This window comes from Lissotriton vulgaris, chromosome 4_1, assembly GCF_964263255.1.
Source record: "Lissotriton vulgaris chromosome 4_1, aLisVul1.2, whole genome shotgun sequence".
NCBI lineage: Eukaryota > Metazoa > Chordata > Amphibia > Caudata > Salamandridae > Lissotriton > Lissotriton vulgaris.
This window is the reverse complement of record NC_141691.1, coordinates 2111597055-2111621222: the sequence shown is the minus strand read 5'-3', so window position 1 is coordinate 2111621222 and position 24168 is coordinate 2111597055. Positions and strand designations below refer to the sequence as shown.

The following is a 24168-nucleotide window of genomic DNA, read 5'->3' as shown; positions in this document are numbered from 1 at the left end:
CAATCAGTATGCTACCCTAAGTGTAATTACAGGTGTCTCAAAAAAGCGACCTCAAAAGGAGGGTTACTAAGGCACTTATGAAAACAAGGTTTACTATATTTTCATTGGCTGTATCTCCATCTACCATGATGTAAACATCACCACAAACCAAATGTTTTGATCTTTTCTGGTTGAGGAAGCCAATTGCCCTAATCCCTGCCAAATGAGGAAACAGATAGCAGTTTGTTTGGCAGCTCATCTCTAATAATAAAAAAAGTAATGTTGAAACTTTAGGTAGACTACAATTATTGCTAAGTTGATTATGGGCCTCAGAAAGGGTGATCACGTTTTGTAGCTTCGTTATCCCATCACTGGTTGAAAGTGGAAGCCTGGAACACCTTAAAGTGGCTGTGATTAGTTCACAACTGCATTTATAACTGCTCTTGCCAGTATCTTTAACACAAAGTGACTTTGTCAAACACCAAGATTAGCTCTCTCATCTTTCACAGATGTATCTTGCCTGCCACCTATCTGTGATCCAAGATCTTAGCAAACCACATAAAAGATTAAATCCTCTCATCAAAAATATATTGTCTTCTGGAAATACTATTCTTTTGGCAAACACTTACCTTTCATTCACCCCTCACACGAAAGATTGTGCTTAGTACTAGAGGTGTTCTAACATATAGCTGGACTATATTAAATCTTTTAATGTATTCAGCTATCTATGATCCCAAGATATTGAGAGAAATGATCCATTATGAAGAGGCATGGTAACAGTGACTTGAAGTGTAGCTACACTTGGCTGGATTAATACTGTGAGGAAAGCTCACACACTTTGAAGTGTTTAGGTAGGTAGGTGGTACCATAATGTGCAATGATTTCTTCTGGCCAGGGGAAGCCATCAATGGTGAACGAGTCGTTATAGACCAGTTCTAAAAAGAGGGAAAATGTCCTTGAAAGGGCACAAATTTCATGATTAAGAGCCAGATCTCATAGAAGGTATCATGGAGCTACCTAAAGAAGTGAGGGTTGTCAGAATAGAAACTGAATTCTATGTTTGAAAGACAGCCGAGGAAGTCAGACAAAGGAATTGGAGAAAAGGTGGACCAGTCTGAAGCAGAATGAGAACAAGAAAGGTGAATTAGGGGCGTGGAGGTAAGCTATGTTCTGAGTTTTTTTTTGGTGTTTTCTAAGGGGTTGGAAAATATCTTTCCTCTGAAATGTGAGTAAGGCAAAGAGATGGAATTATTACATCAGCTCTAACTTAAATATGCTTTCTGAATGTCTAAGGCAAAGTTGACTTAGCTGTGACTCTCGCTGACAATCAAAACTAACCAGTCCTGCACAATTCATTTGCAACTAGGCCAAAGTGGCACCTAGAAGTGTCGAAATACGGCTGTTTCTGCAGCAGTAGCCCAAATAGAATAACTAAAAAAACAGAGCAATTTCCAAGGAAGGAATGGGAGTAGTGTGGAGGAAAGACAGCCAGAGTAAGGGGCATGACAATAGGCAGTGTGAAGGAAATGATTGGGCGAAATTGTCAGACTGGGTCTTAGAAGGGGGCAGGCAGTGTCACAGTTAGTAGACAGGGCAGGAGCATTGCGCATCTATGTGTAGAGAGATGGAAGGGTGGGGACAGGGAAAAAGTTGGAATCTGTGTACTGGGAAAGGAAATAGCCGGGTGTAGTGGATAATTTGTAATTGTATTTATATAGCACTTAGTACCCCAGACGAGGCGTTGAAGCGCTTTTCACATCGGAGAGCATGTTTTTGTGCCAGCTAAGTCACACTAAAAGTTAATCTTATGAGTTTCAGTTTTCAGCTCCATCATGGACAAAGAATGGGGACATGAGAGGCCAGTGACACTACTCTACGATATGAAGAAATGCATACAGGGAGCTCCAGGCTTGAACCCCATAACAGCACCTTAGTCAGATCAGATGCTCTAGCCAGGATTACTATTAATCATTTCAATGACGGTGCTCACCCTTTATAATCCTTCACAAGTTTAAGCATAAACAGGGGTGGATTTGATAATTAAGCACACACATCGTCTCTGGTCTTATCCTCACTCTATTCTTGTGATTGCAACTTTCATACCCACGCACTAGAAGCGCTTTGAGGCAGAGGCGTAACGTAAAATGATGGGGCCCTCCCTGCAGAACGCGAACTGGGGCCCCTGAATCTCGTATCTCACAGATATATATTCCTGGGCAGAATGGAGACCCTCTGAGGGGCTTGGAGGCCCCATGTGCTACAAGGGCTGCAGGGGCCTGCGTACACCCCTGGTTGTGAACAAGTACTGCTTCAGAAGGGAGGTGTGGACCAGCGCTTCATTTGAGAGGTGGTTTCCGGTGCTCAGCACCAGCACTTAATAGTCAACACCGGCCCTTGTGAGTCTGCCACAGGGTGGTGTTGTCTGTTCAGAGAGGAGTACAACAGCAAGTCCTTTGTAATTCAGTATACCTTAAAAAGGATTAATAGCCATTCTTATAGCTTTGAGGTCGTGGACTTGTCTGATTGTCTCACTTGTAGGAGTATGGTGGTTAGTAGTTATGTTGGTACTTTCATTGGCAGTGCTGGCGGGGGTAATGACTGGTGCAAGCTGCAGTGGCAACCAGAGTCGGGCCCGGCACATTTATTAATATTTATTTTTGTTTGCAAATGAAGCACTGGTGAGGACAGACTGTTGTTACACCCCAGCTTCTTGCAGCTGCTTCCCGGGTGCTCAGCACCATCTTTTTGAATACTGGGCCTTGTTTAGGCTCTCAGTGTACCCTAGTAAATTGGACTAATAACACAAAGGTAATTTCCACTGCTGCATGGTTTGGTATCCCAGGAGCAGTGTTACCACCTCACTGCAGGTTCCACAAGTCGAAACAAAGGATAACACTAAAAGAATGAATGCAGGTTGAGACGGCGCTCTGCTGAATGGAGACTTGTAAGCAAGCTTTGCAAACTAGACAGGACACTTCCGACTCTGTGCACACCGGCCTGCTGTTAAAAATCTATGGCTGCTTGTACGACAGCTACAATAAAGACATTTTTGGTATTCAAAAAATCGTAAGTCTCCGGCCTGAGAAGGAGCCGTTATGTGCATATATCAAATGAGTGGCAAGGTATGTTCAACAGAAACTCGGGCTGATTGAAGCCTCATAGAGCATGCAAATGACCGACTTTAGATGATGTGTGTAGCACCACAACAAGCACATAGGTAAAAACACTTAAAATCTATATATAAAGTTCTTTATTCGGCCTATTCACAAAAGGAAAAACCATAAAAGAGACAGTGAATAACATGCATTACATTTTTACATAATAAAAAGAAGCACATTTCATAAAATTTCATACAAGGAAACTAGTAAGTTAAAAAAAAGAATTAGTTATAAAATTTTCTACAGGGATCTGCTCGAAATATCCTTAATAAGGGCGTTTATAGATTTTTCCTGTGTTTCATAATACATTTTAAAAAATTGCTTACGAAGTAACAGACATTTTCAGTTTCCAACATTTGGAGTCTAAGAAGGGCAGGTCTACATTGTCTCAGTCCCCAATTCCTTAATATTGGTAATAACCACATTTTTCTATGCGGTTGGTGAAATTTGCAAAGCATAATCACGTGTAGGTTGGATTGTACTGATAGTCCATCACACGGACAGGGTGGAAGAATAGCTTTCCAACAGTTTTTCAGTGGGAACGTAACCAATCTAAAAAAAGTGTTTAGCCTAAATCTTGTTATTAACATTCTCTCGTAAGTTGGTATTTGGAGTGTCAGATACGGATGAATGCCATGGGCTATTTGGACCATGTTAGCATGAACTACCGCCGTTTTTAATGACTCCGATGCTAGTCTTAGAGTTTCCAAATGTCTTAGTGCTAGTTGTTTAAGATCTCTTTTTGAGATGTCCGTTATGGATTCTGGTTCAAGGTAATAGTTCTCAAGCCCTAGATCTTTGAGGAAGTTTCTTACGTAAGACAGCCACTTTACTTTAGAGGATTTATCGAGAGCCATCGAATCAGCGATGATTGCCTGGGTCAGCGTATTTTTATCGGATGTCCAGATGCGCCGCCACAGCATCACAGGTTCTGTTTTAATTAGATCCTCTATGTAGGGTATTCCTAATTCCAGGTGCATAGCGTATGTTGAGGTGCCTTTCGGAGTGGCTAAGAGAAATCTGAGAAAGACATTTTCCGCCTTCTGGATGGAGCTAGTATCAGTGTACCCCCAGACTCCCGCACCATATGTGGCGGTAGCCTGGCATTTGGCATTGTAAATTTTTAGTAGCTCCACCGGGGGCCTTTTTCCTAGTCTCTGAGAAAAGCTCATTAGAGCAGCTATTGATCTCTTAAATAGATTACCCCTTGTGTCTACGGCTGGCTTCCATGTTAATTGATCATCTATCATGATGCCCAGGTAAGGGTATTGGGGGGGTAACCTCAAGCTTTTGATTATCGAGGTAAATGGCTTTTGTTCTTTTTTGCCCCCTACCTGCTGTCATGACAAAAGTTTTCTTCACGTTCACCCTCAGATCCAGGTTACCCATGAAAGTCGTATACCTGTTGAATGAAGATTGAAGCTCACGAGGAGTGCGCGCGAGAATGACGGCGTCATCCGCGTAGAGCAGGGCGGGAATCAGGCGGTGGTTTATGCGTGGGAGGTCCTGAGCCCCCCTCAACATCTCCCCCTCCAGGCCATTTGTATAGAGTGAGAAGAGGAAGGGGGCCAGGACACATCCCTGCCTGACTTCACGCCCTATGCTAAACGGAGCCGTCAACTCGCCATTTAAGCCAAATCGCACTCTAGCCGTTGCACCGGAATAGAGTTCTCGTAGGAAATCCAGAAGAGGGGGTTCTACTCCCATTTGAGCTAGGACCGTCCACAGTTTTGCATGCGAAACGCAGTCAAACGCTGCGGACAGGTCGACAAAGACCATATAAATTTTATTTGCCTTGGCCTGTGTGTATTTTCCCATTATTAGAGTGAGATTGAGGGCCTGTTCGACTGTTCCGAAACCCTCACGGAAGCCGAATTGGATGTCGGAAATAATGCCTCGGTCCTCACTCCACTGCTGGAGACGCTCTAGGATAACTCTCCCCACTACTTTCCCGAGCGAGTCCAGCAGTGAGATGGGCCGATAGCACTTCACATCTTGTCGATCCCCTTTTTTGAAAATGGGGACCATTATTGACTTAGTCCAGGAACTTAGGACTCCCTCATTCACAACAGCAATGCACACTCGTGTTAGAATCGGGGCCCAGAGATCTAAGTTATTTTTAAAAAAGTCCACTGGGACCCCGTCTGGGCCTGGCGCTTTACCTAATTGGCTTTTCTGCAATGCTTCCAGTAGATCAGGAATGTCAAAGAGAAGCGGGATGGGGTACTGTGCTCTTGGAGGCAATGAATCTGTAGGTGAGCTATTCTTAAAGATACTAGAGAAATGTGTGACCCATGTATTCTCGTCTATGGCAACTTCTATTCTGGGGATGCCAGTGTCTGAGAGATATGGAGTTATGACTGTGCGCCAGAAATGCTCACTGTTTTTTGAGACCGCACTCTCATGGAGGTTGTCCCTGAGTTTCTGCTTTAATTGTGCGATTCTCAGTTTTCGTTCTCCTATGTATTGGCGCCTTAGGAGTTGGATTTGGGCTGCGTCTCTCGGTTTGTTATGAAGAGCTGATTTTAGTTTTGTTAGAGCGGTTGTACAGTTATGGTTAAACCACCTTTTCTTTACTGAATGATTTGCTTTGGGTTTTGACAGAAGTAAGTCCTTAATGAACTCCAAAATTTGTTTAAAGTTCATTAGGACTTCCTCATGACTAGATAAGAGGTCGAGACATTTTAAGATGTTTGGATATGCCTGGATTATGAGTTTTTTTGTAATTTCAGTAGGGTTAATTTTACCCCATTTGATTGTGTAACCATTCTGTTTACCAATCTCTAATTTATTTTGTGCGAGCATGTTTGCGATATCCGAGTTTAAGGTATTGGGTACAGACATGTACAGGTTAATCCTTAGGGCTGAATGGTCACTAAGTGGGTTACCAATGACCCCAAAGTCCTTGGCTATGCCTAACAGGCCGGACGATAAGAATATGTAGTCGAGTGTTGTGTGATAGCCTCTACCCACGTAAGTCGGACTGAGTAAGTTGGAATCTGCATTTTGATGATTAGCAATTTGCAGGTCCAGGTCCGAGAGGACAGCATTTAAAATGTTCCCCACTTTACTGTGTGTAAAGTGTACTAATGGGGCATCGAATTCGTCCGCCATCCCGCAACAGAGTGAATTAGTCTTTAGACATGGATGGAGGTTGAAATCTCCTCCCCAAATTAAGTGGGTTGCCCTATTACCAATTCTCCATTGGTAAGATTGTTTTAAACTCTCATGTACGTGACTAAGGAGATTTATAAATTGGTCTTCAAGAAGATTATTATATAGGTTGGTCAGGAAGATAGTCTCCTTGTTGGCAAAAGATAGAGAAAGGATTTGATAATTAGAATCCTGAGAGACTATAGCCACTTTTGTGAGGGTTAAGGTGTTCGCTATGTAAAGTTACTAACCCGCCTCTGGGTCTTCCCATTGTACTACTTAGGGCTGGAATTAAATACGTTTTATAGCCTTGTAAGTGTAGTTCTTCTGTTGACCAAGTCTCCTGGAGACAGATTATTTGGTGGGGATTTAAAAAGTTTTGGGCAGTCCCGTCCTCCATTTTGGAACGAAGACCTGCTATGTTCCAATGAAGTATGGAAGTCGGAAGAGTCAGATCTTTTGGTTGTTCTACTAAGGGTACAACTTCAGAGTTCGTGGATCCCGAGGAAATATTCGAGTTCCCCGGGCTGGGGGGTGCGTACAGATTGTTGGATATACTTTCTCTTGATGGTCAATCGACCATTTCAAGTCCACTATACCTATTTAACAAGGGGATGTTATGCAATGGGTCCCACCGGGACTGATCTCTAATTACCGGCCTTTGTATGTAAGTTCTCCTATCTTCCCAGCCTCCCCCCTGATAACGTGGTCCCACTGTATGCCAGGAGTAATCTGGATCGTAGGGTCTAGGGGGACCATGATATCTGGGGTTCGCTAAATCATTCTGTCTGGGGAATGGGACTGCCCAGGGGGGGTCTTGTTCCTGTGGTCCATTTATTTGCCTGAAAGGGTAGAAAAAAGAAAGTGATTTAATCTTAATACCTCCATTTGAGGTGATATCTTCCCATGAACAGATGTAGTCTGCTATTCGTGGGTCCTCAAAAGTTATCGCTATACAGTCCCCGCGAATTGTTTTTCGAGTATTGCCCACCCATGGAACCCTGGCAACAGATCTAATTCTACCCTGCCAAGCTGACGGGATCGGGCGATTAGTCTGCAGCCAGTGCTGTGCCTTATTTTTTAGAGACCAGCCAGGTTCTGAGTTATGGTCAGTTAGCTCAGGGACACCAGCCATAACCACCACATACGGTGAGGCCTCAGGTGGAAAATCTGCTGGGAGTCTTGACTGGCCTAAATTTTTGGCGGTATTTCTCCTGGGCCTGACGAACGGGGGGTTTGAAGCTGAAATCTGAGGGACCGGCGTTTTAATGGATGATTTATTTGTGGTTTTATTGACAGTTTTATTAGTGATTTTATTGGATGCCTCAGTATTCGGAGCCGGTGTATTTGGCGTTCCTGAGGAAATCAGTAAGGTAGTGTTTGTTGGATTGTTAGGGATAGTCTGGGTGGTTATTGTATGTGTTGGTTTAGTTGGCTTCGGGATATTGATAATGGTGGGGGCACTGGGAATTGTTATTTGAAGAGTCTTCTGTTGGGGATTAGACACATTTGGATTTACATTTGTTGTTTTTGTGGAAAGTGATTTTTTAATATTGTTTCCCCCTTCTTTATGTGAGCCCAAGAGATGCTTAGGTTGTTGAATTTTTACAAGTTTTAGAATATGTGACTCCAGGTTCGCTAGTCGTTGTTCTAGGGGTTGCAATGATTGTTTAAATATATTAGCCATCTTGGTTAATAATGAATCGGAAACTTCCATGTCACACGAGCCCTTGTGGGATTGTGTGATAGTTGGAGGATCCAAAACTACCGAGATAAATGTTTCATTCTCTGAATGATGTACTAAGACTGGGACTTCTATTTGTTCTGCTCTATACGATCTTTCTTCTAGGGCGCTAGATAAATGGGTCGGGTTGTTTAGTGTTGGGGGATTAGAAGCCACCCTTTTCTTACTTATCGCTCCCTCCCTCCTTCCCCTTTCTATCATTTTTTTCTATGGAGGAGATGTGTGGGGGGGTTTGCGGGACTAGATCCGGTGTTTTTTCAAGGTCAAAACTGAGCTGTGAGTCAGCAAGTTGGGACACTGATAGGTCAACTGTATTAGGTAAGCTACGTCTCTCTCGTGTCGGGTTTACCTCAGCGTTTGGGACTCCTGTAGCTGGTGATCTGGCATCCACCAAATTCCCCAGTGAGGATCTTTTGGCGAAAGCCAGGTCCAAGGAGACCCTTTCTTCAATTAGTGAAATGCTTTGGTCTATGAACGTGTTCGCCTTCGTAATGAAGTCGTCCATAGGACCAAGCAATTTACCCACGCTACACGGGGCTTTGGTTTTGGTTCCTCTAGTGACAACCATTTTTGTTGGGCTATGAGACTGGTAGTGATAGTAAGGAAGGGGATACAGCCAAATGAAGATGAACAAATAGTGGCCCAGTCCAGTCTCTTACAGTCTCGAATGGCCTCAAACGGCCCGCTCTTTGCCCGGTCTTCGCCCCGGGCTACGACCCGCGCGCGTCCCGCGATGCGCGTTAGTGGCCTTGCTGAAATTCGATTTAGCAGTGAGGGGGCGTGGCACTGGGAGGGGGCGCGGCTCCCGCGGGAAGAGGACCCAGCTGTTGTTGGTGAATGCTGGTCCTCGCAGTCCCGTGGGCCGCGCCTCTCACCTCCTCTGCGGCCACGGAGTTGGTCCTTTCCTCAGTCTGTAGGCAGTGGCAGTTGGACAATCTTCAAAGCTACTCCTGTAGTGAAGGGCGATAAGGGAACAGCAGAAATCCTCTAAACGAGCGGCTCCCGCGCAGCGGGGGCCGCGAGAGGTTATGAGCACACAGGTGGGGGCGTGGCACTGGGAGGGGGCGCGGCTCCCGCGGGAAGAGGACCCAGCTGTTGTTGGTGAATGCTGGTCCTCGCAGTCCCGTGGGCCGTGCCTCTCACCTCCTCTGAGGCCACGGAGTTGGTCCTTTCCTCAGTCTGTAGGCAGTGGCAGTTGGACAATCTTCAAAGCTACTCCTGTAGCGAAGGGCGATAAGGGAACAGCAGAAATCCTCTAAACTTCAAATCTACTTAGTAGAAGCTTAAATTTATGCACCTCCGAAACCATTCCATTTACATATTTCCTCTTTTTGTTTTGCACAGCGATTTTTCTAATCAGCCCAGAGTAATTCAACTTCAGCTGATATGTTTCCCAGTTCGTCAGGCCTTAGCATAACACAGTGTGTGGTAGAATGCGCACACAGCCGGCCATGAGGACATTGGATTTGCAAATCATTCCATTATTCTAATCTGCCCTGGCCTAAAAACTGATTTTGAACAGTGCCACGTGACGTGACTGGTGCTACTTTAAAGCTTTTCTGTGGTTCAGGTTCGCACTGAAGTGCAAATACAGACAAAAAAGAATGTGTTGTCAAGACACAGAAAAGGTTTCTGTATGTCTACGAGAATTGGATAGGAAGTGGGCTTCCTTCGACTGAAATATCATATGAACTAACTTATACAACAAACATTTGTGGATGTTCACGCACGCACAGGTCTCTCCCACTTCGTTGTTCGCTTCATAGTTAGGGATCTCTATGCGAGATTTGCATGTATCGTTTCAATGTCAAAGTGCCCCCTTTGACTGCCAAGGCACAGAGAACGCGTTTTGCTGACTGCACTGTATGGAACTCGCCCACCCTTCCAGGTTCTGGGAGTCCGTTCAGGGGGCCCCTTCAGCTCGGGCCTGTGTTACGCCACTGCTTCGAGGCAGACACCAGTAACATACAGCTTTTTGCAACTCACCATAATAAATATCAGGCTGGCTGCAGTCATGTTCAGGCCATGAGTCACAGCGGTCCGTGGCAATTTGAGTTTGCCGCCCGCCCCCCGCCAGTGATAGTTGTGCTGGCGGCTGCTCACGAGTGGTGGCCAGCGTGTGATGCGTCACTGCTGCCGTGCTGCGCTACGTTTCAGCGTGAGGGCTGGTGACGCACCGCCTCCGCCCCCAAAATAGTGCCACCTGGGGCGTACCGCCCCCACCGCCCGCCCCCCCCTTAGTTACGCCCCTGGTTGAGTAATATTAGGCAACCCCACGGCTCCTCCACTCGCCGCCCCACTCTGATAACGGGGGCTGTCCTAATTGCCCCAGCAGCCACAGCCTTACATTTTTCTTTGGGAGGTGGCCCATTCCCGGTGATGGAGCAAGGTTACACACGTAAAGCAACTTGCTTGTATTCAGCCCTCTCTAAAATAATATGAATGTACTAACTAACATGTTTTGTCATATTAATATTGCATTTCATGGCATTTCTAGTATCTAGGGGAAGCTTTCCAATGTGATTTTACTAACTATAATCCGCTTGCATTAAAATGGCTGCTGCTACGCTGGATTTTTCTATTTGCCCATGCGTCTGTCACACTCACGTGGCATGACGTATTACTCCGCTTGGTGGGAAACTTTTGCTTCTGCGCACTAGAACTAAGATGGCTGCTCTGTGTCTTAATGTGCAAGAAGCTTGCATTGCTGCTTTTGCTAAGCGGTTCGTTCTGCCTAAACCTTAATGCAATAGTTAAAATAAAGTAATGGTAAATTGAATAGAGATAAGTGGTATACAATGCATTCATTTATTCCGTGTTCTAAAACTGTTTCTTTTCTATTTTCGCATGTATCGCATTTGGGCCTGAAATGTACTTCTGAACTCCATCTTTGGAGGAACTGAGAAACTGCGCCTGCGCAAAGAAACTCAAGCTATTGAAGTCATGTCATTGAACCAATGCCAGCATCAGACATGAACTGTGAAAACTATGAGAACATGACCGCTTAACCCTGCCAGAGGAAGCTGAATTGTACAATTTGTTAAAACATTGTGTTTATTTGATACATTCACTGCCGGGTGGAATAAAAGTGCATGGGAAATTAAAGTTATGGGAGGGAACGTAATTTAAATACAGAATGCAAGTTACCTCATATCAATATGGTGTGATGATCTCTCCTCGTTATTGAGTCTGAGATTGAATATAGTTTTCAAGGCAAAGCACATCCCGGGTGTAAATAACACAATCGCTGATGAGCTTTCTTGTTCCCAGTGGGAAAGATTTCGTTTGCTGGCCCCTGGAGTGGCAGTCATGAAAACAGCTATTCCTCACAGCGTCTGGGCTCTAGGGGACTGAGGGAAAATGTATTTCCATTCCTAGCAAAAATCAGGTATGACAGAGGCGGCCCCGATATGTTAATACTCCACTTAGGAGAAAATGATTTAGTAGCATTATCAGGTTTAGGTTTAATAAAGAAAATGCAGTTAGACTTAGCGGTGATCACAAACAACTGGTTAGGGACTAGGTTGGTGTGGACAGAATTTGTTTTCAGGAAACATTGGAGGAATGCACGGAACCACAGTGTTATGGAGAAACAAGGAAGACACTGAACAGAGCAAGGAAATGTTTTTGTGTGGGCATGGGTATTCAGACCATAGCATATGATAACATCACTGACAGAGAAGGACATTTGTTTAGAGAAGACGGAGTACATCTAACTCATTTGGGAATTGTCTACTATATTCTGGAGATAAGAGACATGTTGTCTAAAGAGTTGAATGTGGAGTTGTGGGTATCTTCAAGGGTGGGAGAAGAATATAAAAAAAAAAAAGAAAAATGAGAACAGGGCATGAAAAGTTTTGGGTGGGGTCAGGAAAAATCTGGGGTTTTTCCTGAGTGGCGGAATAGGGGGAGGTCAATGTCTAGAGCGGACTTGATCGTCCTTCACGAGAGAGGGTGGGGGAGGATCAGGATGGGGAAAAGGAAAGGAAAAAGAAGGAAAATTGAAATATGTTGAAAATATGGGGTGAATTCAGGAAATGAAGTTTATGGATGGTTTTGGTCAATACAGTTACAACGAAATAAAGTTTGAAATGAAATATAAGGTTTTGGTATAAAGTTCAAAATTGTACGGTTTCGAAGAAAATAGAAGACATGTGTTAGTATTTATTGATATTAGAAAAATTGCCTGATCATTTTAATAAAGTGGCCTTTTATGCTATCAGTGATGTTTGGTTGTTGTTGTCTGGATTATTTTGGGTGACTATCCCTGTGTTTACATGCAAATTGGTGCCTGTCGAATGAATATTAATTAGGTAGATTGTTCTGCAACTCCCTGTGATACAGTATTTTGTGTACCCTCTGAACAGTACATAAGTCGTTTTGCAAAATACTGTTTAATTCTCAACAAGTTTCGCCTGAATTTAATAAAAATATATCAGAACCTTAACTTTCATAACAAGATGGTTTCCAATTATATTTACTCCTTGGTTGCAGTTATTCCTGCTGGTAAGCACCTATTTACAAATGCATAAGGCATAATAACACAAATGTCAGCTGTTAGATGTTAGATGTCAGCTGGGTAAATAATGATGTTCTTCTGCTATTTGCAAGGCTTCTCCCTAAATTGTGCATATTGTCTGCTATTTAGCAAGCCACCCAGTGAATAATTTATTTTCTATTTGCAAGGCCACCGGCCAAACAGTACAATATTTTAATCCAGCAGCCAGGTAAGTAATACATTTTATTTCTATTTGCCATTCTACCGATAAAATAGTATATAATATCTTCTATTTAATTAGCATTCAGTGAAATAATTAGGTGTATTTGCTATTTGCATGGCGTCTGGCCAAATTGCAAATAAAATCTGCTGTTCTGCCAACAGATAGATAATGAGTGAAGTTTCTTTTTTGTTTGCTTGACTACTGCCAAATAGTAAATAAACTCCGCTAATTAGTCCTTTGGCAGGTAAATAGTAGATTTTCCTTTTTATGTGCATGGCTGCTTGCCACACGGTGCTGAATCTTTACTTTAGCCAGCAGTTGGTTAAACAGTGCCATTGTTCTTCTGTTTGCACGGTCGCCAGCTGATCATACCAAATCTCTAATCTTTAGGTGGCGGCTGGGTAAAAGGCAAAGTTTCTCCGCTATGTTCAAGGCCACCAGCCAAAGAGTCAATCATTTTTGCTATGAAGCAAGAGGCCAAGTAAATAACAATGAAAATGTATTATTTTACCAGTGGCCAGTTAAATATTTGCTACCTAATGTTTGGTTTACATAACTGTTGCTACCACCAAGATTAATTGAACTATCTGGGGAAAAATGAAAGGCTGAATCAGCTATTGATCATCAATTGACCTAGAGTGTTAGTCACATCCTGCATCACCCGCCCACTCTGGGCACAAAGACTGGGAGTCCAGCACGAGGCAGGAGAACAGGTACAATCTGGAACAATCCAGAAACCAAAAGTAGTTAGGGGTGCTTTGTACTTGTGAGTAAAGACATTATATGCAGAGACTGACCGGGACAGCCTGAGATGGAAGAAGCCAGAAGGAGTCTAAAACTATAGACGCATCACAGTTAACACAGACAGGGGAAATCACAGGGCACAGACTGTATTGGAGTGTAGGTGAAACCAAAGGAAAGAATGTAATAGAGAGACTGAGACATTGCAAAGATCTGATGGGTGCAGAGGCAGACAGAGGCCTCCAGAGAAGGAGCAGAAACTCAAACAGGAACAAAGAACTCAAGGCTGCCAGTTTTGTGCATCAGACCCCAGCATGTTAACTACCAGGTAAATGCGCACAGTGAGGCATTTTTGCACTGTTTTGAACATTGCTCGCACTTTGCATACTTGATTTTAAACTTTTAAACTTGGTATTAAAATGTGCTACTTACTTGTGGTGCATGACTCTGTTCATCTCTCGGTCCCCGGTCCATCACGGCAAACAGTGCTGATTGTACAGAGGGACAGACGCGACTCCACCCACATTGATTCTCACTTCCTTCCCCAAGGGATATGAGGCTAATGGCTTGCCGGCTGCGCAGTACTAGGTAATTGTGCGCCGTGAGGCTAGCTGCTGTTCTTAATTAATTCATTGTTTCACTGTTTTGCACATTGCTCGCACTTTGCATATCCGATTTTAAACTTTTAAACTTGGTTTTAAAATTTGCTGCTTGCTTGTGGTGCATGACTCTGCTCATCTCGCCGTCCCCAGTCCATCACGGCAAACAGTGCAATTTGTATGGAGGGACAGACGCAACTCCGCCCATATCCCCACTTCCTGCCTCCCGGTATATGGAGCTGATGGCTTGCCGGCCGTGCAGCGAACCCACACAGCGGGCGCGCCACCGCGCTGTCGGAGCACCAAAGGCAAGCCCGTCTGCTGCCGGTAGTGGGAGTGCTGAGCCCATATATTGGAAAGAAGACGATTTGATGTGCCTCCAAGGTTCAATCTGCTCAGGGTCACACCAGATCGATTTAGCTACATACCCACTACCACATAGCTGCGTATGCGGTCAGATTTTGAATCAGGTCAAGGCTCCCAGTATGAGAAAGGTACCTCCCTCGCGCCTGGCCAATGAGTGCAATGATAAAATCAAGGCATGCCTCATTTTAGATCATTGTCCAAGCTTTCAGAGGATGTATGGTCAATTTGAATTGAGGGTGTCTGGGATGTTATGTTTTAACTGAAACCTGGCTTAACACGGATGCGGTGACAACAATTACACTAGCTATCCCACCAGGTTTCAAAATGTGCTACACCAATTAAGAAGGTGGGAAAAGGGGGGGTGGGGTGGCTATTATTTGTAGAGATTTGTGGTAGCTGGTTTCCTCTGCACCTCTTCTTGTACAGGGCATTGAAGGACTTAATTTTTGTTTACAAATTAACCCCTCATTCGCCCTCATGGGCATTCTTATCTACAGGCCACCCGACTGTGCAGCGACTGCTTTGCAGAGTCTGTGCAATTTTATTGCTCAGAAATCGGTAGTGTATACCAATTGTATGGCCCCGGGAGATTTTAAGCTGCATATGAACGACTCGAACTGCTCACAAGCAGCGCAACTGGACTCGTCCTCAGCAGGTGCCAACCTCATACAACGGGTGTCCTCCTCGCCGCATATAGCTGGGCACACTTTGGACTTAGTTTTCTCCAACTTCACTGCCATTGGAATGTAGACTCCGTCCTCTTTGATCTGGTCAGACCCTTTTTCAATTACTCTGCCCAAACTGGGGCAAGTTAAGGGCACTCGATTTATTCACAAGAGAAATTGGAATAACCTGAACAAAGTAGCATTAAGCCCTATTCTGCAGGACAGTTATCCTCGTCTATCCTCTGACCCCAATGCAGATGCAGCTTCCATACACCAATGGATCGCCACTGCTGTGGAGTCAGTCGCGCCGGTCAGAGTAGTGAAATCTTCTAGAATGTCCCCCTCTGCTCCCTGGTTTTCTAACACCCTCAAAGAAACAAAAAGCAGGTGCAAAAAACTGGAACACCAGTGGAGGTTGTGCTACTGTGATATAGATAAGGTAACTTACAAAAAAGCATTAAAAGATTTTCATAAGGCTATAAAAGCAGCCAGGCGGGACTATATTGTTTCACGCATCCAGAATGCAGACCATTCCAGTAGTCAGGTTTTTAAAGTAGACAAAACCTTTTTTAAACTTAAGGCGATAGAGACTGAAGTGACACCATCCCTAGTCTTGTGCGAAAAAATTGCTTGTCATTTTGCTAATAAAATTCTAAAGGTCTACGACTCCTTTTTGACCTCTGAGGCAAGTGAGAAAGCGGATATACCCCCGGTTGCGATGGAGGCACTTTCACTTACCAACTTCATACCGATATCGCCTCAGGATGCTCTAGCTGAAATCCATAAATGCCGCTCAGGCGCCCCAGATGATCCATGCCCTCCCAAACTGTGGAAAATGTTATCCCTCTCCCTGATGCGCGGGCTACTTCACATATGGAATTCCTCTCTGGAAACGGGCATCTTTCCTGATAAATGGAAACATTCAACACTTCTCCCTTTGAGAAAGAAATCAAATGGGGATCCAGGAGACCTTAGCAACCTCAGAACCATCTCTCTGCTCCCCGCCCCAGGAAAAATGCTGGAGAAGCTGGTCCAGCACCAACTGACCACTGGCTTCCAGTGGATAAAAGAATTACATTTAAGGCCATGACGTTGGCCTACCGGGCCCTTAACGGTAAATTCCCTAGTTATCTGCGCACCCCACGCTTTGCGAAAACATGCCTGGGCAGCAGAGCATTCACAGTCAGAACGGCTTCACTGTCCTACCAGGACCCTGCGGCAGGATAATTCAGAAACCTGTTTGGGGTAGCTGTCAAGCTTTATAAGCTCCAGTATTATTATTATTATTATTATCCCTGTGTCGCGAAACACTTCCACAAATTCCGTCTTACCCCCAACTACTACCACTGTAGTCACCAAGTATTCCTAATTTATTTATTTATTTAGTGTATTTATAAAGCGCAATCCTGTCACCCAAAGGGCATCCTGGCACATCCTGGGCATCCTAATCTACAGGGAAACTTGAGTCGGTATCTGGCAACAGGCTGACTAGTTCAGAATGTCTGCTAATTAACTGGCGACAACATAACTTGTAAGCTTTCTTCACTAAATGGAACTTAATCTCTGCTAATTTGTCAGTGTCCTGGTAAATACATGATCTTCGCTATCTCGTTGTGGCTGGGTGATTTTCTGTTTTCACAGCTGGGATGCAAATAGTACATGATCTCCACTATTTAGTTGGAGGCTGAATTATTAGTGATTTGCTTTCCTGTTTTCACTGCTGCCAGCCAAATTGTACATGATTTCTCTATCTTGTTGACTGATGGGTAAATAGTGAAGTTTCTCTCCTGTTTACATGGCCACTGCTCAAATAGTACATAATCTCTCTCAGCCGCCTGGTGAATAATGAAATCTACTACCTATTTATGGGACAGCTGGTCAACTAGTGTATAATCTCTGCTATTTAGCTAGCAGCAAAGTAAATAGCAGCAAAGTAAATAGCAGCAGTGTAGCCGCTACCTTCTTCTTATTCTTATATGTGAATTTGTATGATTAAAGGAAATAAAGTAATCAAATTGGAAATGCAGGGAATTGGGTTTGTGCAGCCATTTAATTATTAGCCTGTGACGATTATTGGTTCTATCTCTTTGACGCTTTATTAGAGAAAACTGTGCTAGTATAAAGTGTTTGTTTTGTGTTTAAATTGCTGGTACACTGTGCTAAGAAAATCTGGGCAGGGAAACATCTCATTTTGTGAACAGTGTGCATTGTGCATCTGAGGTATGTGAAGAGAGTCCAGTGTAGAACAGTTTCTTACCCTCATCTCTTTTCAAGACGAACTCCTCACTCGCGGCGCTGCTCCCAGTGTCGCCACAGATTGCGGACACTCGGAATCTGTAGGATGATTCGGGGTTCACTCCCTCAATGGTGCAGGTCTCAACCTTCTGTTCAGTGAGTTGCTCCTTCCATGTCTTTGTATCTGTAGATTCCTCTGTGAATTCCACCTTGTAGGCACTTATTCTGGTGCCAGCACCAATGTTGTCAGGCTCCCTCCAGGTGAGGGTGATGCCTCCTGGTCCATCCTTCCAGCCTGTCACCTTCTTAGGTGGGCTGCAAGGAAGGGACTTGATCATAAGGGTGGGTTGACTTAGTAAGGTGACCCATCGAGCAGACTTCACTGATTGTTTGAACTGGTACAGGCAGTTAGGACGCAGACCCGTCACTGTGACCGTGTCACTGGTGTCCTCTCCTTCAACGCTACTCCAAACATCTTCACTCCTGGTCCTGTACTCCACACAATAGTTCAATACCGTATCCGTCCCAGCAGGCTGCGGTGCACAGGTGAGATCCACTCTGTCATGAGATATTCGACGTATCTTAGGGGTGTCAGGGCGTGGGGGGTGGAAGGCTTTGTCTTTTAGAACCCCCCGTTCATACAAGTAGATTGAAACTCCTGGGTTACTGGGATCGCGAACCGAGGACACAATGAACTGGATCTTCTTGTCTGAGGCATTGAGCCTGGTAAACTCCATGAACTCGTTCACGAGGGCTCTAGATCTTTGGTTCACATCAGCATCATTAAACCACTCTCCAGAGGTTGGGCGGGTGGGTTTCTCAAACTGATTCTTTGTAAGCCAGGAATGTAATTGTGATAAAAAAGGCTCCTCTTCTCCTAGTGATGTGAACATGAGTGAGATCACGAGCTCCACTCTGAGGTCATATAACACTTGGTTCATTTCCAACTGAGAAGGTAAAACGTTCACTGTCTTTGACTCTGTCAACAAATTCATGTATCCACTGACAAAGTTTACCTCATTCTGTTTCAATTTCAGAAATTCAGAGAGTTGTGTGGTACTAAATGGGGATTTTTCTTTGGCAGTTAAAATGTCCACCAGGGCACTTTCCTCTTCTCCGCCTCCTCGAACAGCCGGTAGGACTCTAGCGAGGTCGGCTTGGAAGGCCATTCTATACTGTCTGCATAGCTTCTTGAATTTTTCGATTCTGTTCCTGATGTCAGGGAAGTGTACCGCGGCCGGCTGGGCGAGGATGTCATTGCACTCCATGTCCAACTCATGTAGCTCCTCCATGGCAGCTTGAGCATCTTCAATCAGCTGAGAACTGATGCTGCGCACTAGCTGAGATGCCTTGGAGTCCAGCTTGCTCAGTGGATACAGCCAGACCATTGAAGGTATTGCATGCTCGCCATTTGCACCTAGGAGTGATGGAAGGCTTTTATAGATATTAATGGCCTCTTCATAAGTCGAAGGGTTGTTTGTTAAAGCAAAATCCCCATAAAACGTGCAGCTGAACTTTTCAAATTTATGCTTGTCATCCTGTGATATGGTAAGGGCTCCTTCTGCCACAATTTCAACCTTTGGTATTATGCTAACGGCAAGCTTTAATTCTCCATGAATGTTCTTCATTTCCTCAGATGAGGACACTTCTCGATCGAACACAAAAAACGCCTGTGCCCCGTACAGCACAGCAGTGACCACATGAGTTGCCATATTGTGGTCAAAAATTTCTGGATAAGAGATATTGTTGCATCCTAAATGGGTCATGGTCAGTTGTTCAAACTTGGTTGTGGCTGAATATTGTAGGGTCACTCTGGCCTGTTTCTTGGAAGTCTTTGTCTCTGTTAAATATTTTGCTGCTCCTCCCACCTCAACTATCCCCCCCAGGAAACTTGCTTTAAGGGAGGCAGAGATATTGAGGGCAGAGGCTTTGTCTTCAATGCTGTCTTTGGCAATTATTTGAAAATGGGTTTTTGGTTGCGGCATGATGCACACATCTTTTTCTATGGTCTTCTTATCCCATAAAGTAACACCTGAAATAACAAGAACATGTCATTTAAACGAGGCTGCAATAGTACTATGATTTTACAACAGATTGCACACTTTTAGGTTGAAAAATTACTGATTAGAGTATTCAAATCTTCCTTGAAGATTTGATCAATATTGGCACAAGTTTGACTCTGTGGTGTAACATTAGAATTTTTAGGCCTAGGTTCATACAAATTGATAAAACCTGACTAGTAAGATGGGATACCTTTGATCAAACTCCAAAAGTGGTTTGCACTAAGTAAGACCCTAACCATAGGAGCAACTTCAGCAGGGAACCTGTATCTGAAAGTAAAGTTGCATCTTCAACTTAGTCCAGCAGACAAATCTCAGGAAGTGACCTCATATGTGCCCAAAGACGCAAAGTACTCCTCCTTTAACACCATGCCATCTCTACAAGGCGCAAGCGACCTGTTTTTAGACCCACCCGCCATGCAATGCACAGAGGTGCAGTAGAAGTAAGTCACTCATAAAATGTTATTAAAGAATGCTACAGCATTCCTTGATAGGGTTTATTTACTTTTTTCTTCAAACCACTAATAATTCAGTAAAGGAGACTTGTATCATAAGCAAATATGAGCCATCAAATGAAAGCGAGACAATGCTAACTGTGAAAAAGTAAAAATGTTTTGTTATGTAAACTAGGGCTTTGGCTTAGTTATGCATGGTTTGATTTTCCAAGTGCATTAACGCGTGAACGTGAAAGTCCAGTCTGTTGTAGCCCCAAACAACCCCGCTGAACATACTTGTCGATGTGGCGTCTGAGTTTTATGGGTTACTGACTGTCCCTTAACAGGGGTCAGGGATGCAGTGGCAATTCAAGCCCAATGTGTAACCTTTACAAAATATTAGACAAAGCCCTGTTCTAAGAAAAGACACTTTATGTTTAGAAGGGTTTATTTCAACAGTCTCATCCTTTTGCTTAGTACATGATCAATAACCACATAGAATGTTATTAAACCAGCCCTTATGCATGTCAGCGACATTGAGAAGAGTATGGACATTTCTGACATGGTGGGAATGTCACTTGTCAACCTATCACCCTAACGACTGCTTCTATGCGCTATGTTATGAGAGCATGGAGTACCTTAACTTGCATTGAGAGTTTCTTGAGATTCAGTGCACTGCATACCTGTTAACAGAGAGAAGCTGTAATTATCAGGAGAGAGTGTTCCCTCAAAAGGAAAAGACACATCAGCTGGGTTCAGCTCCACTCCTCTCCTCTGAGAATGGGTTTGGTATCAGCTGTCAGCATAGGAGTGAATGCTGCAGCAGTCTGGCAGTCTCTGTCAGGACCTGGTGTGATGATCCGTGGCATAGGACCTCTCTACCTGAGTGGCCACTTGATGGGTTTTTTATAGTATAGGCCACTGCCCCTTATATCACATGGGGACTTTGGGGGAATTTTAATTCATTTCCGGACATCGCTTACATGCATTAATATAATAGGCTTAGGACGAACCAGTATATACCAGTTTGACTAAATGACGTATCCAGAGTACACTGCTTATGTTATCTTCGCTTTGTAAACTTGAAATGAAGATAACATTGAACGTGTCCCAGATTGATGTTTCATTAGATGTTGCATCAAGGTCATTGCCTGGACGATTGGCACTTTCACAGGTTCTTCAAAAGATGAGGATTGATGTTATTTTAGGTTAAAAGATAAACAGGTCTATAGTTGAGCAGAAAATTGAGTCTTAGCCTGCACAGAATGAAGTCTGGGCTCTGGGTCTTTACATCATCCCCGGCTTGTACTTCTGAATCTGACATAGCTGGGTCAATAATATGCAAATGAGGGTTTCCGTTCATTTTATAAGAACATCCAAGTGAAATCCATGCTTTTGTACTGAAAATAAAAAATTCCTCATTTAAAATGAATCCATAAAATCACCATCAACATAAAATGAATGCATGTAAAATATCATACATGTTTTAAACTAGCTTGAAGTAACGCAGTAAGCTTTGCATAAATACTTGTTTTCAAGCCAATCATGTTTCAAATTTGAAAATGTTACTTTATATAAAAGACATTCCAATAAAAAACGCTGTCATATCATGAAATTCATCAGAAAGGGGTGCATTTTGGCCATTAAGCACACCCTGTGTGATACTGAATATGCTGAATTTGGAATAATTATTCAACTCATTAAATACATTAAAAAAATAGATAAAATAGTCCAACGGTATTGGTTTTCTTCATGATACAGTTTATTAGGGGCCCAGTATTCTGTGCATGTTTCCTGTTAATGTATGGGGTGACAGTTAGACATCATCTGCATGTATTTCTATGACCTCGGTCTCACATGCAGTATAGGTCTGATCCTGATGAAGGACTGTCAAGGGGTTCATCTTGTTTTTGACTTGTGAAGGGTTGGATCAGGTTAACGAGTGTAGCTCTATAGCAATCAGAGATGGAGAGAGTGTTTCATTTGGAGGCTCAAATAACAGCAGTGATGTGGGCAGATATTCAGGAAGCTCTTCAAAGAATGACGCCCGTGATATTGTTCCATAAGAACACGCGACTTGTAGGAGTAGCAAATTGTCTCTGATGGGGTTGCAGGAGCACTTCCATATCTCGGAAAGCCACTGCGGGCTTTGGAACCTTAGATCCAGAATGTTTTTAGTTGGACAGTTCATGCACCAGAATACAGGTTTCATTTACAGAACATTCACTTTATGAAAGAATTACTTCAATTCAGTTCAGAAAGCCATATAGTGCACTAGAGTTTCTTGGCACTTTCGATCAGCTGGAATTGTGTACTCCATGATGGTGATTTCTGTGTTTGATTAGGAGAAAGATGACAATACCACAGCCGAAAAGCATAAGAATGGTTGGGAATCCTCCAAAAAGACTGGAGAATAAGGAGTGGAAAAATGATGGTTTGAGGCATGTGTGCTGTATATACACATGCTTTGCATAGTCCTGCCATCTAGTGGTGGGTCCGACGTTTGCAAGCTGTTTTTCTTCGAAGAAGTCTTCACAGTCATGAGGTAAGGTGACTCCTCCTTTCAGTGATAATGCGCACAGGCATCAACTCCATTGTTAGATAGTTTTTTTCCGCCATCGGGTTTAACGTGTATTGCTGCACTCCAGTTCAAAACCGTTCTTCGAGTTCCCCTTTGTGTGCAATCCACTGCACCCTCAAGTGTATTGTTATTGTGCGCGTTTCCCTATTCTCTGGGTACCGTATCGATCGAGAAGCGCTCCATCTTCAATCGGAAACATCATGGCGGCCTTCGGGCCTAGCGGCATCGGTCCAGCCTTCTGCCGATGGAACGGACTCCGCTTCAAGTCTGTCATCGGTGCCATAAGGCTTCTGCACCATCTCTGCCTGTCAGCACCGAGAGAATGTTTCCAACGCCCCGCCCTTGGGCCCGTCCCCAAAACAAGCAGTCAAGCCTTCCGGCTCTGGATCGAGGCATCCAAAGCTGTTTTTGGAGCCGAAACCTACCGCGCCAAAAGACATGCATGCTTCCTAACCGAAACCTTCTGTTCCTAAAGACAAGACTGGTTCGGCACCAAAACCTTTGGTGCCGAAATCCAAAGAAACCCTTCCAAAGTCTCCGGAACCAATCCAGGAACTTTTGAAAGAAAAGTTTGATCCTAAAGAAAAGAAGATATACATAAATCCAGATACTGGGCATATTTTGGCTAAAACACCCTCCAAAAGGAAACTTAGTTCAGAAGACCCTGCTTACAGAATTCATCTTAAGAAAATGAAGGACATGGCTACAAGCCCTATTCATCCTGACCCACAAATGAGCACAAAAACAAAGCACAAGAGTTAGTTCAAGAAGGCAAACTCATACCTAATTCCTCAATTAGACGTGTTTTAGATGCTCCAGGAAGGAAAATGAACACCAGCATTCTCCTAAGAAAACATACTTGGCTTAGGATTACAGGTTTTAAACCTGAGGTTCAGCAGTCCATTTTAAATGTTCCTTTCAACAAACAACACCTTTTTGGACCTCCAGTCAATGAAGCCTTAGAAAAGATGAAAGAAGACACAGAGATTGAGGAAAATTAAATTTTGGCCATGTTGTGTTCCCTAGCGCGTACCCCACCGACTCCATGTACCAGCTTAAAGTGCATGTAACTTCCCTCCTGTACCAGCTATGAAGACGCAAATACATTTGCGTCCAACGTTAACTTGTCCTCTTTCAGACGCACCATGAATGGATTATATAGTCCGTTCTTAAGTATGCTATGCCAACGTCTTTTTGTAGTACACTTTTCACTTTTTCCTGCTCTAAGCCAGAGTAGGCCCTGAATTCCTGCCATCTGAACCTCTTTTGTGGCTCCCGGCTCTGCCCAGGCTACCTCTGTACTCATGAACTATGCCCTATATTCAGCGCGGCCCCTCGCGCTCAGCTCCAGCCTGCTTTCTGCCAAGACTGACTATAACCTTCGAGTTATCTGTTTCCCTCCCCGAAAATACATTCCTTCCTGCTAGCTTCTGTAAACATCCTCTCCAGCTGCAGAGCCAAAAGGGCCGATCTGTCTTAATGCAAGTAATTCATAGCCTCCGTTGCCATGCTTCCACGGAAGGCCCCGTGCCCCCACGCTTCACATGTAGACACTCAGGCGCTTATACACGCATCCACAGTTAGCATAGAATAGCTTCTACCCTAGAGACCTTTTCGCCCAGATAGTATAGTTCCTAAACATCAGATATCAGATATGATAGAAGTACAAGTTGATCTGACATGCCAGACTTCTGTCTCTTTTCTGTCAGTGTAAATGTCAAGACCCCTGCAC

The 24168-nt window shown here is 43.9% G+C and overlaps 1 protein-coding gene across 1 annotated transcript in view; it reads right to left on the bottom strand.

Moving 5' to 3' along the window:
* The window catches only part of LOC147725144 (verrucotoxin subunit beta-like), a 439166-nt gene that overhangs the window by 3688 nt on the left and 411310 nt on the right, over positions 1-24168 (bottom strand). The window contains exon 4 of the mRNA XM_086967119.1: positions 17384-19393. Within this exon, the coding sequence (XP_086823245.1) occupies positions 17384-19393 (2010 nt within the window). The remainder of the gene's footprint in view (positions 1-17383; positions 19394-24168) is intronic.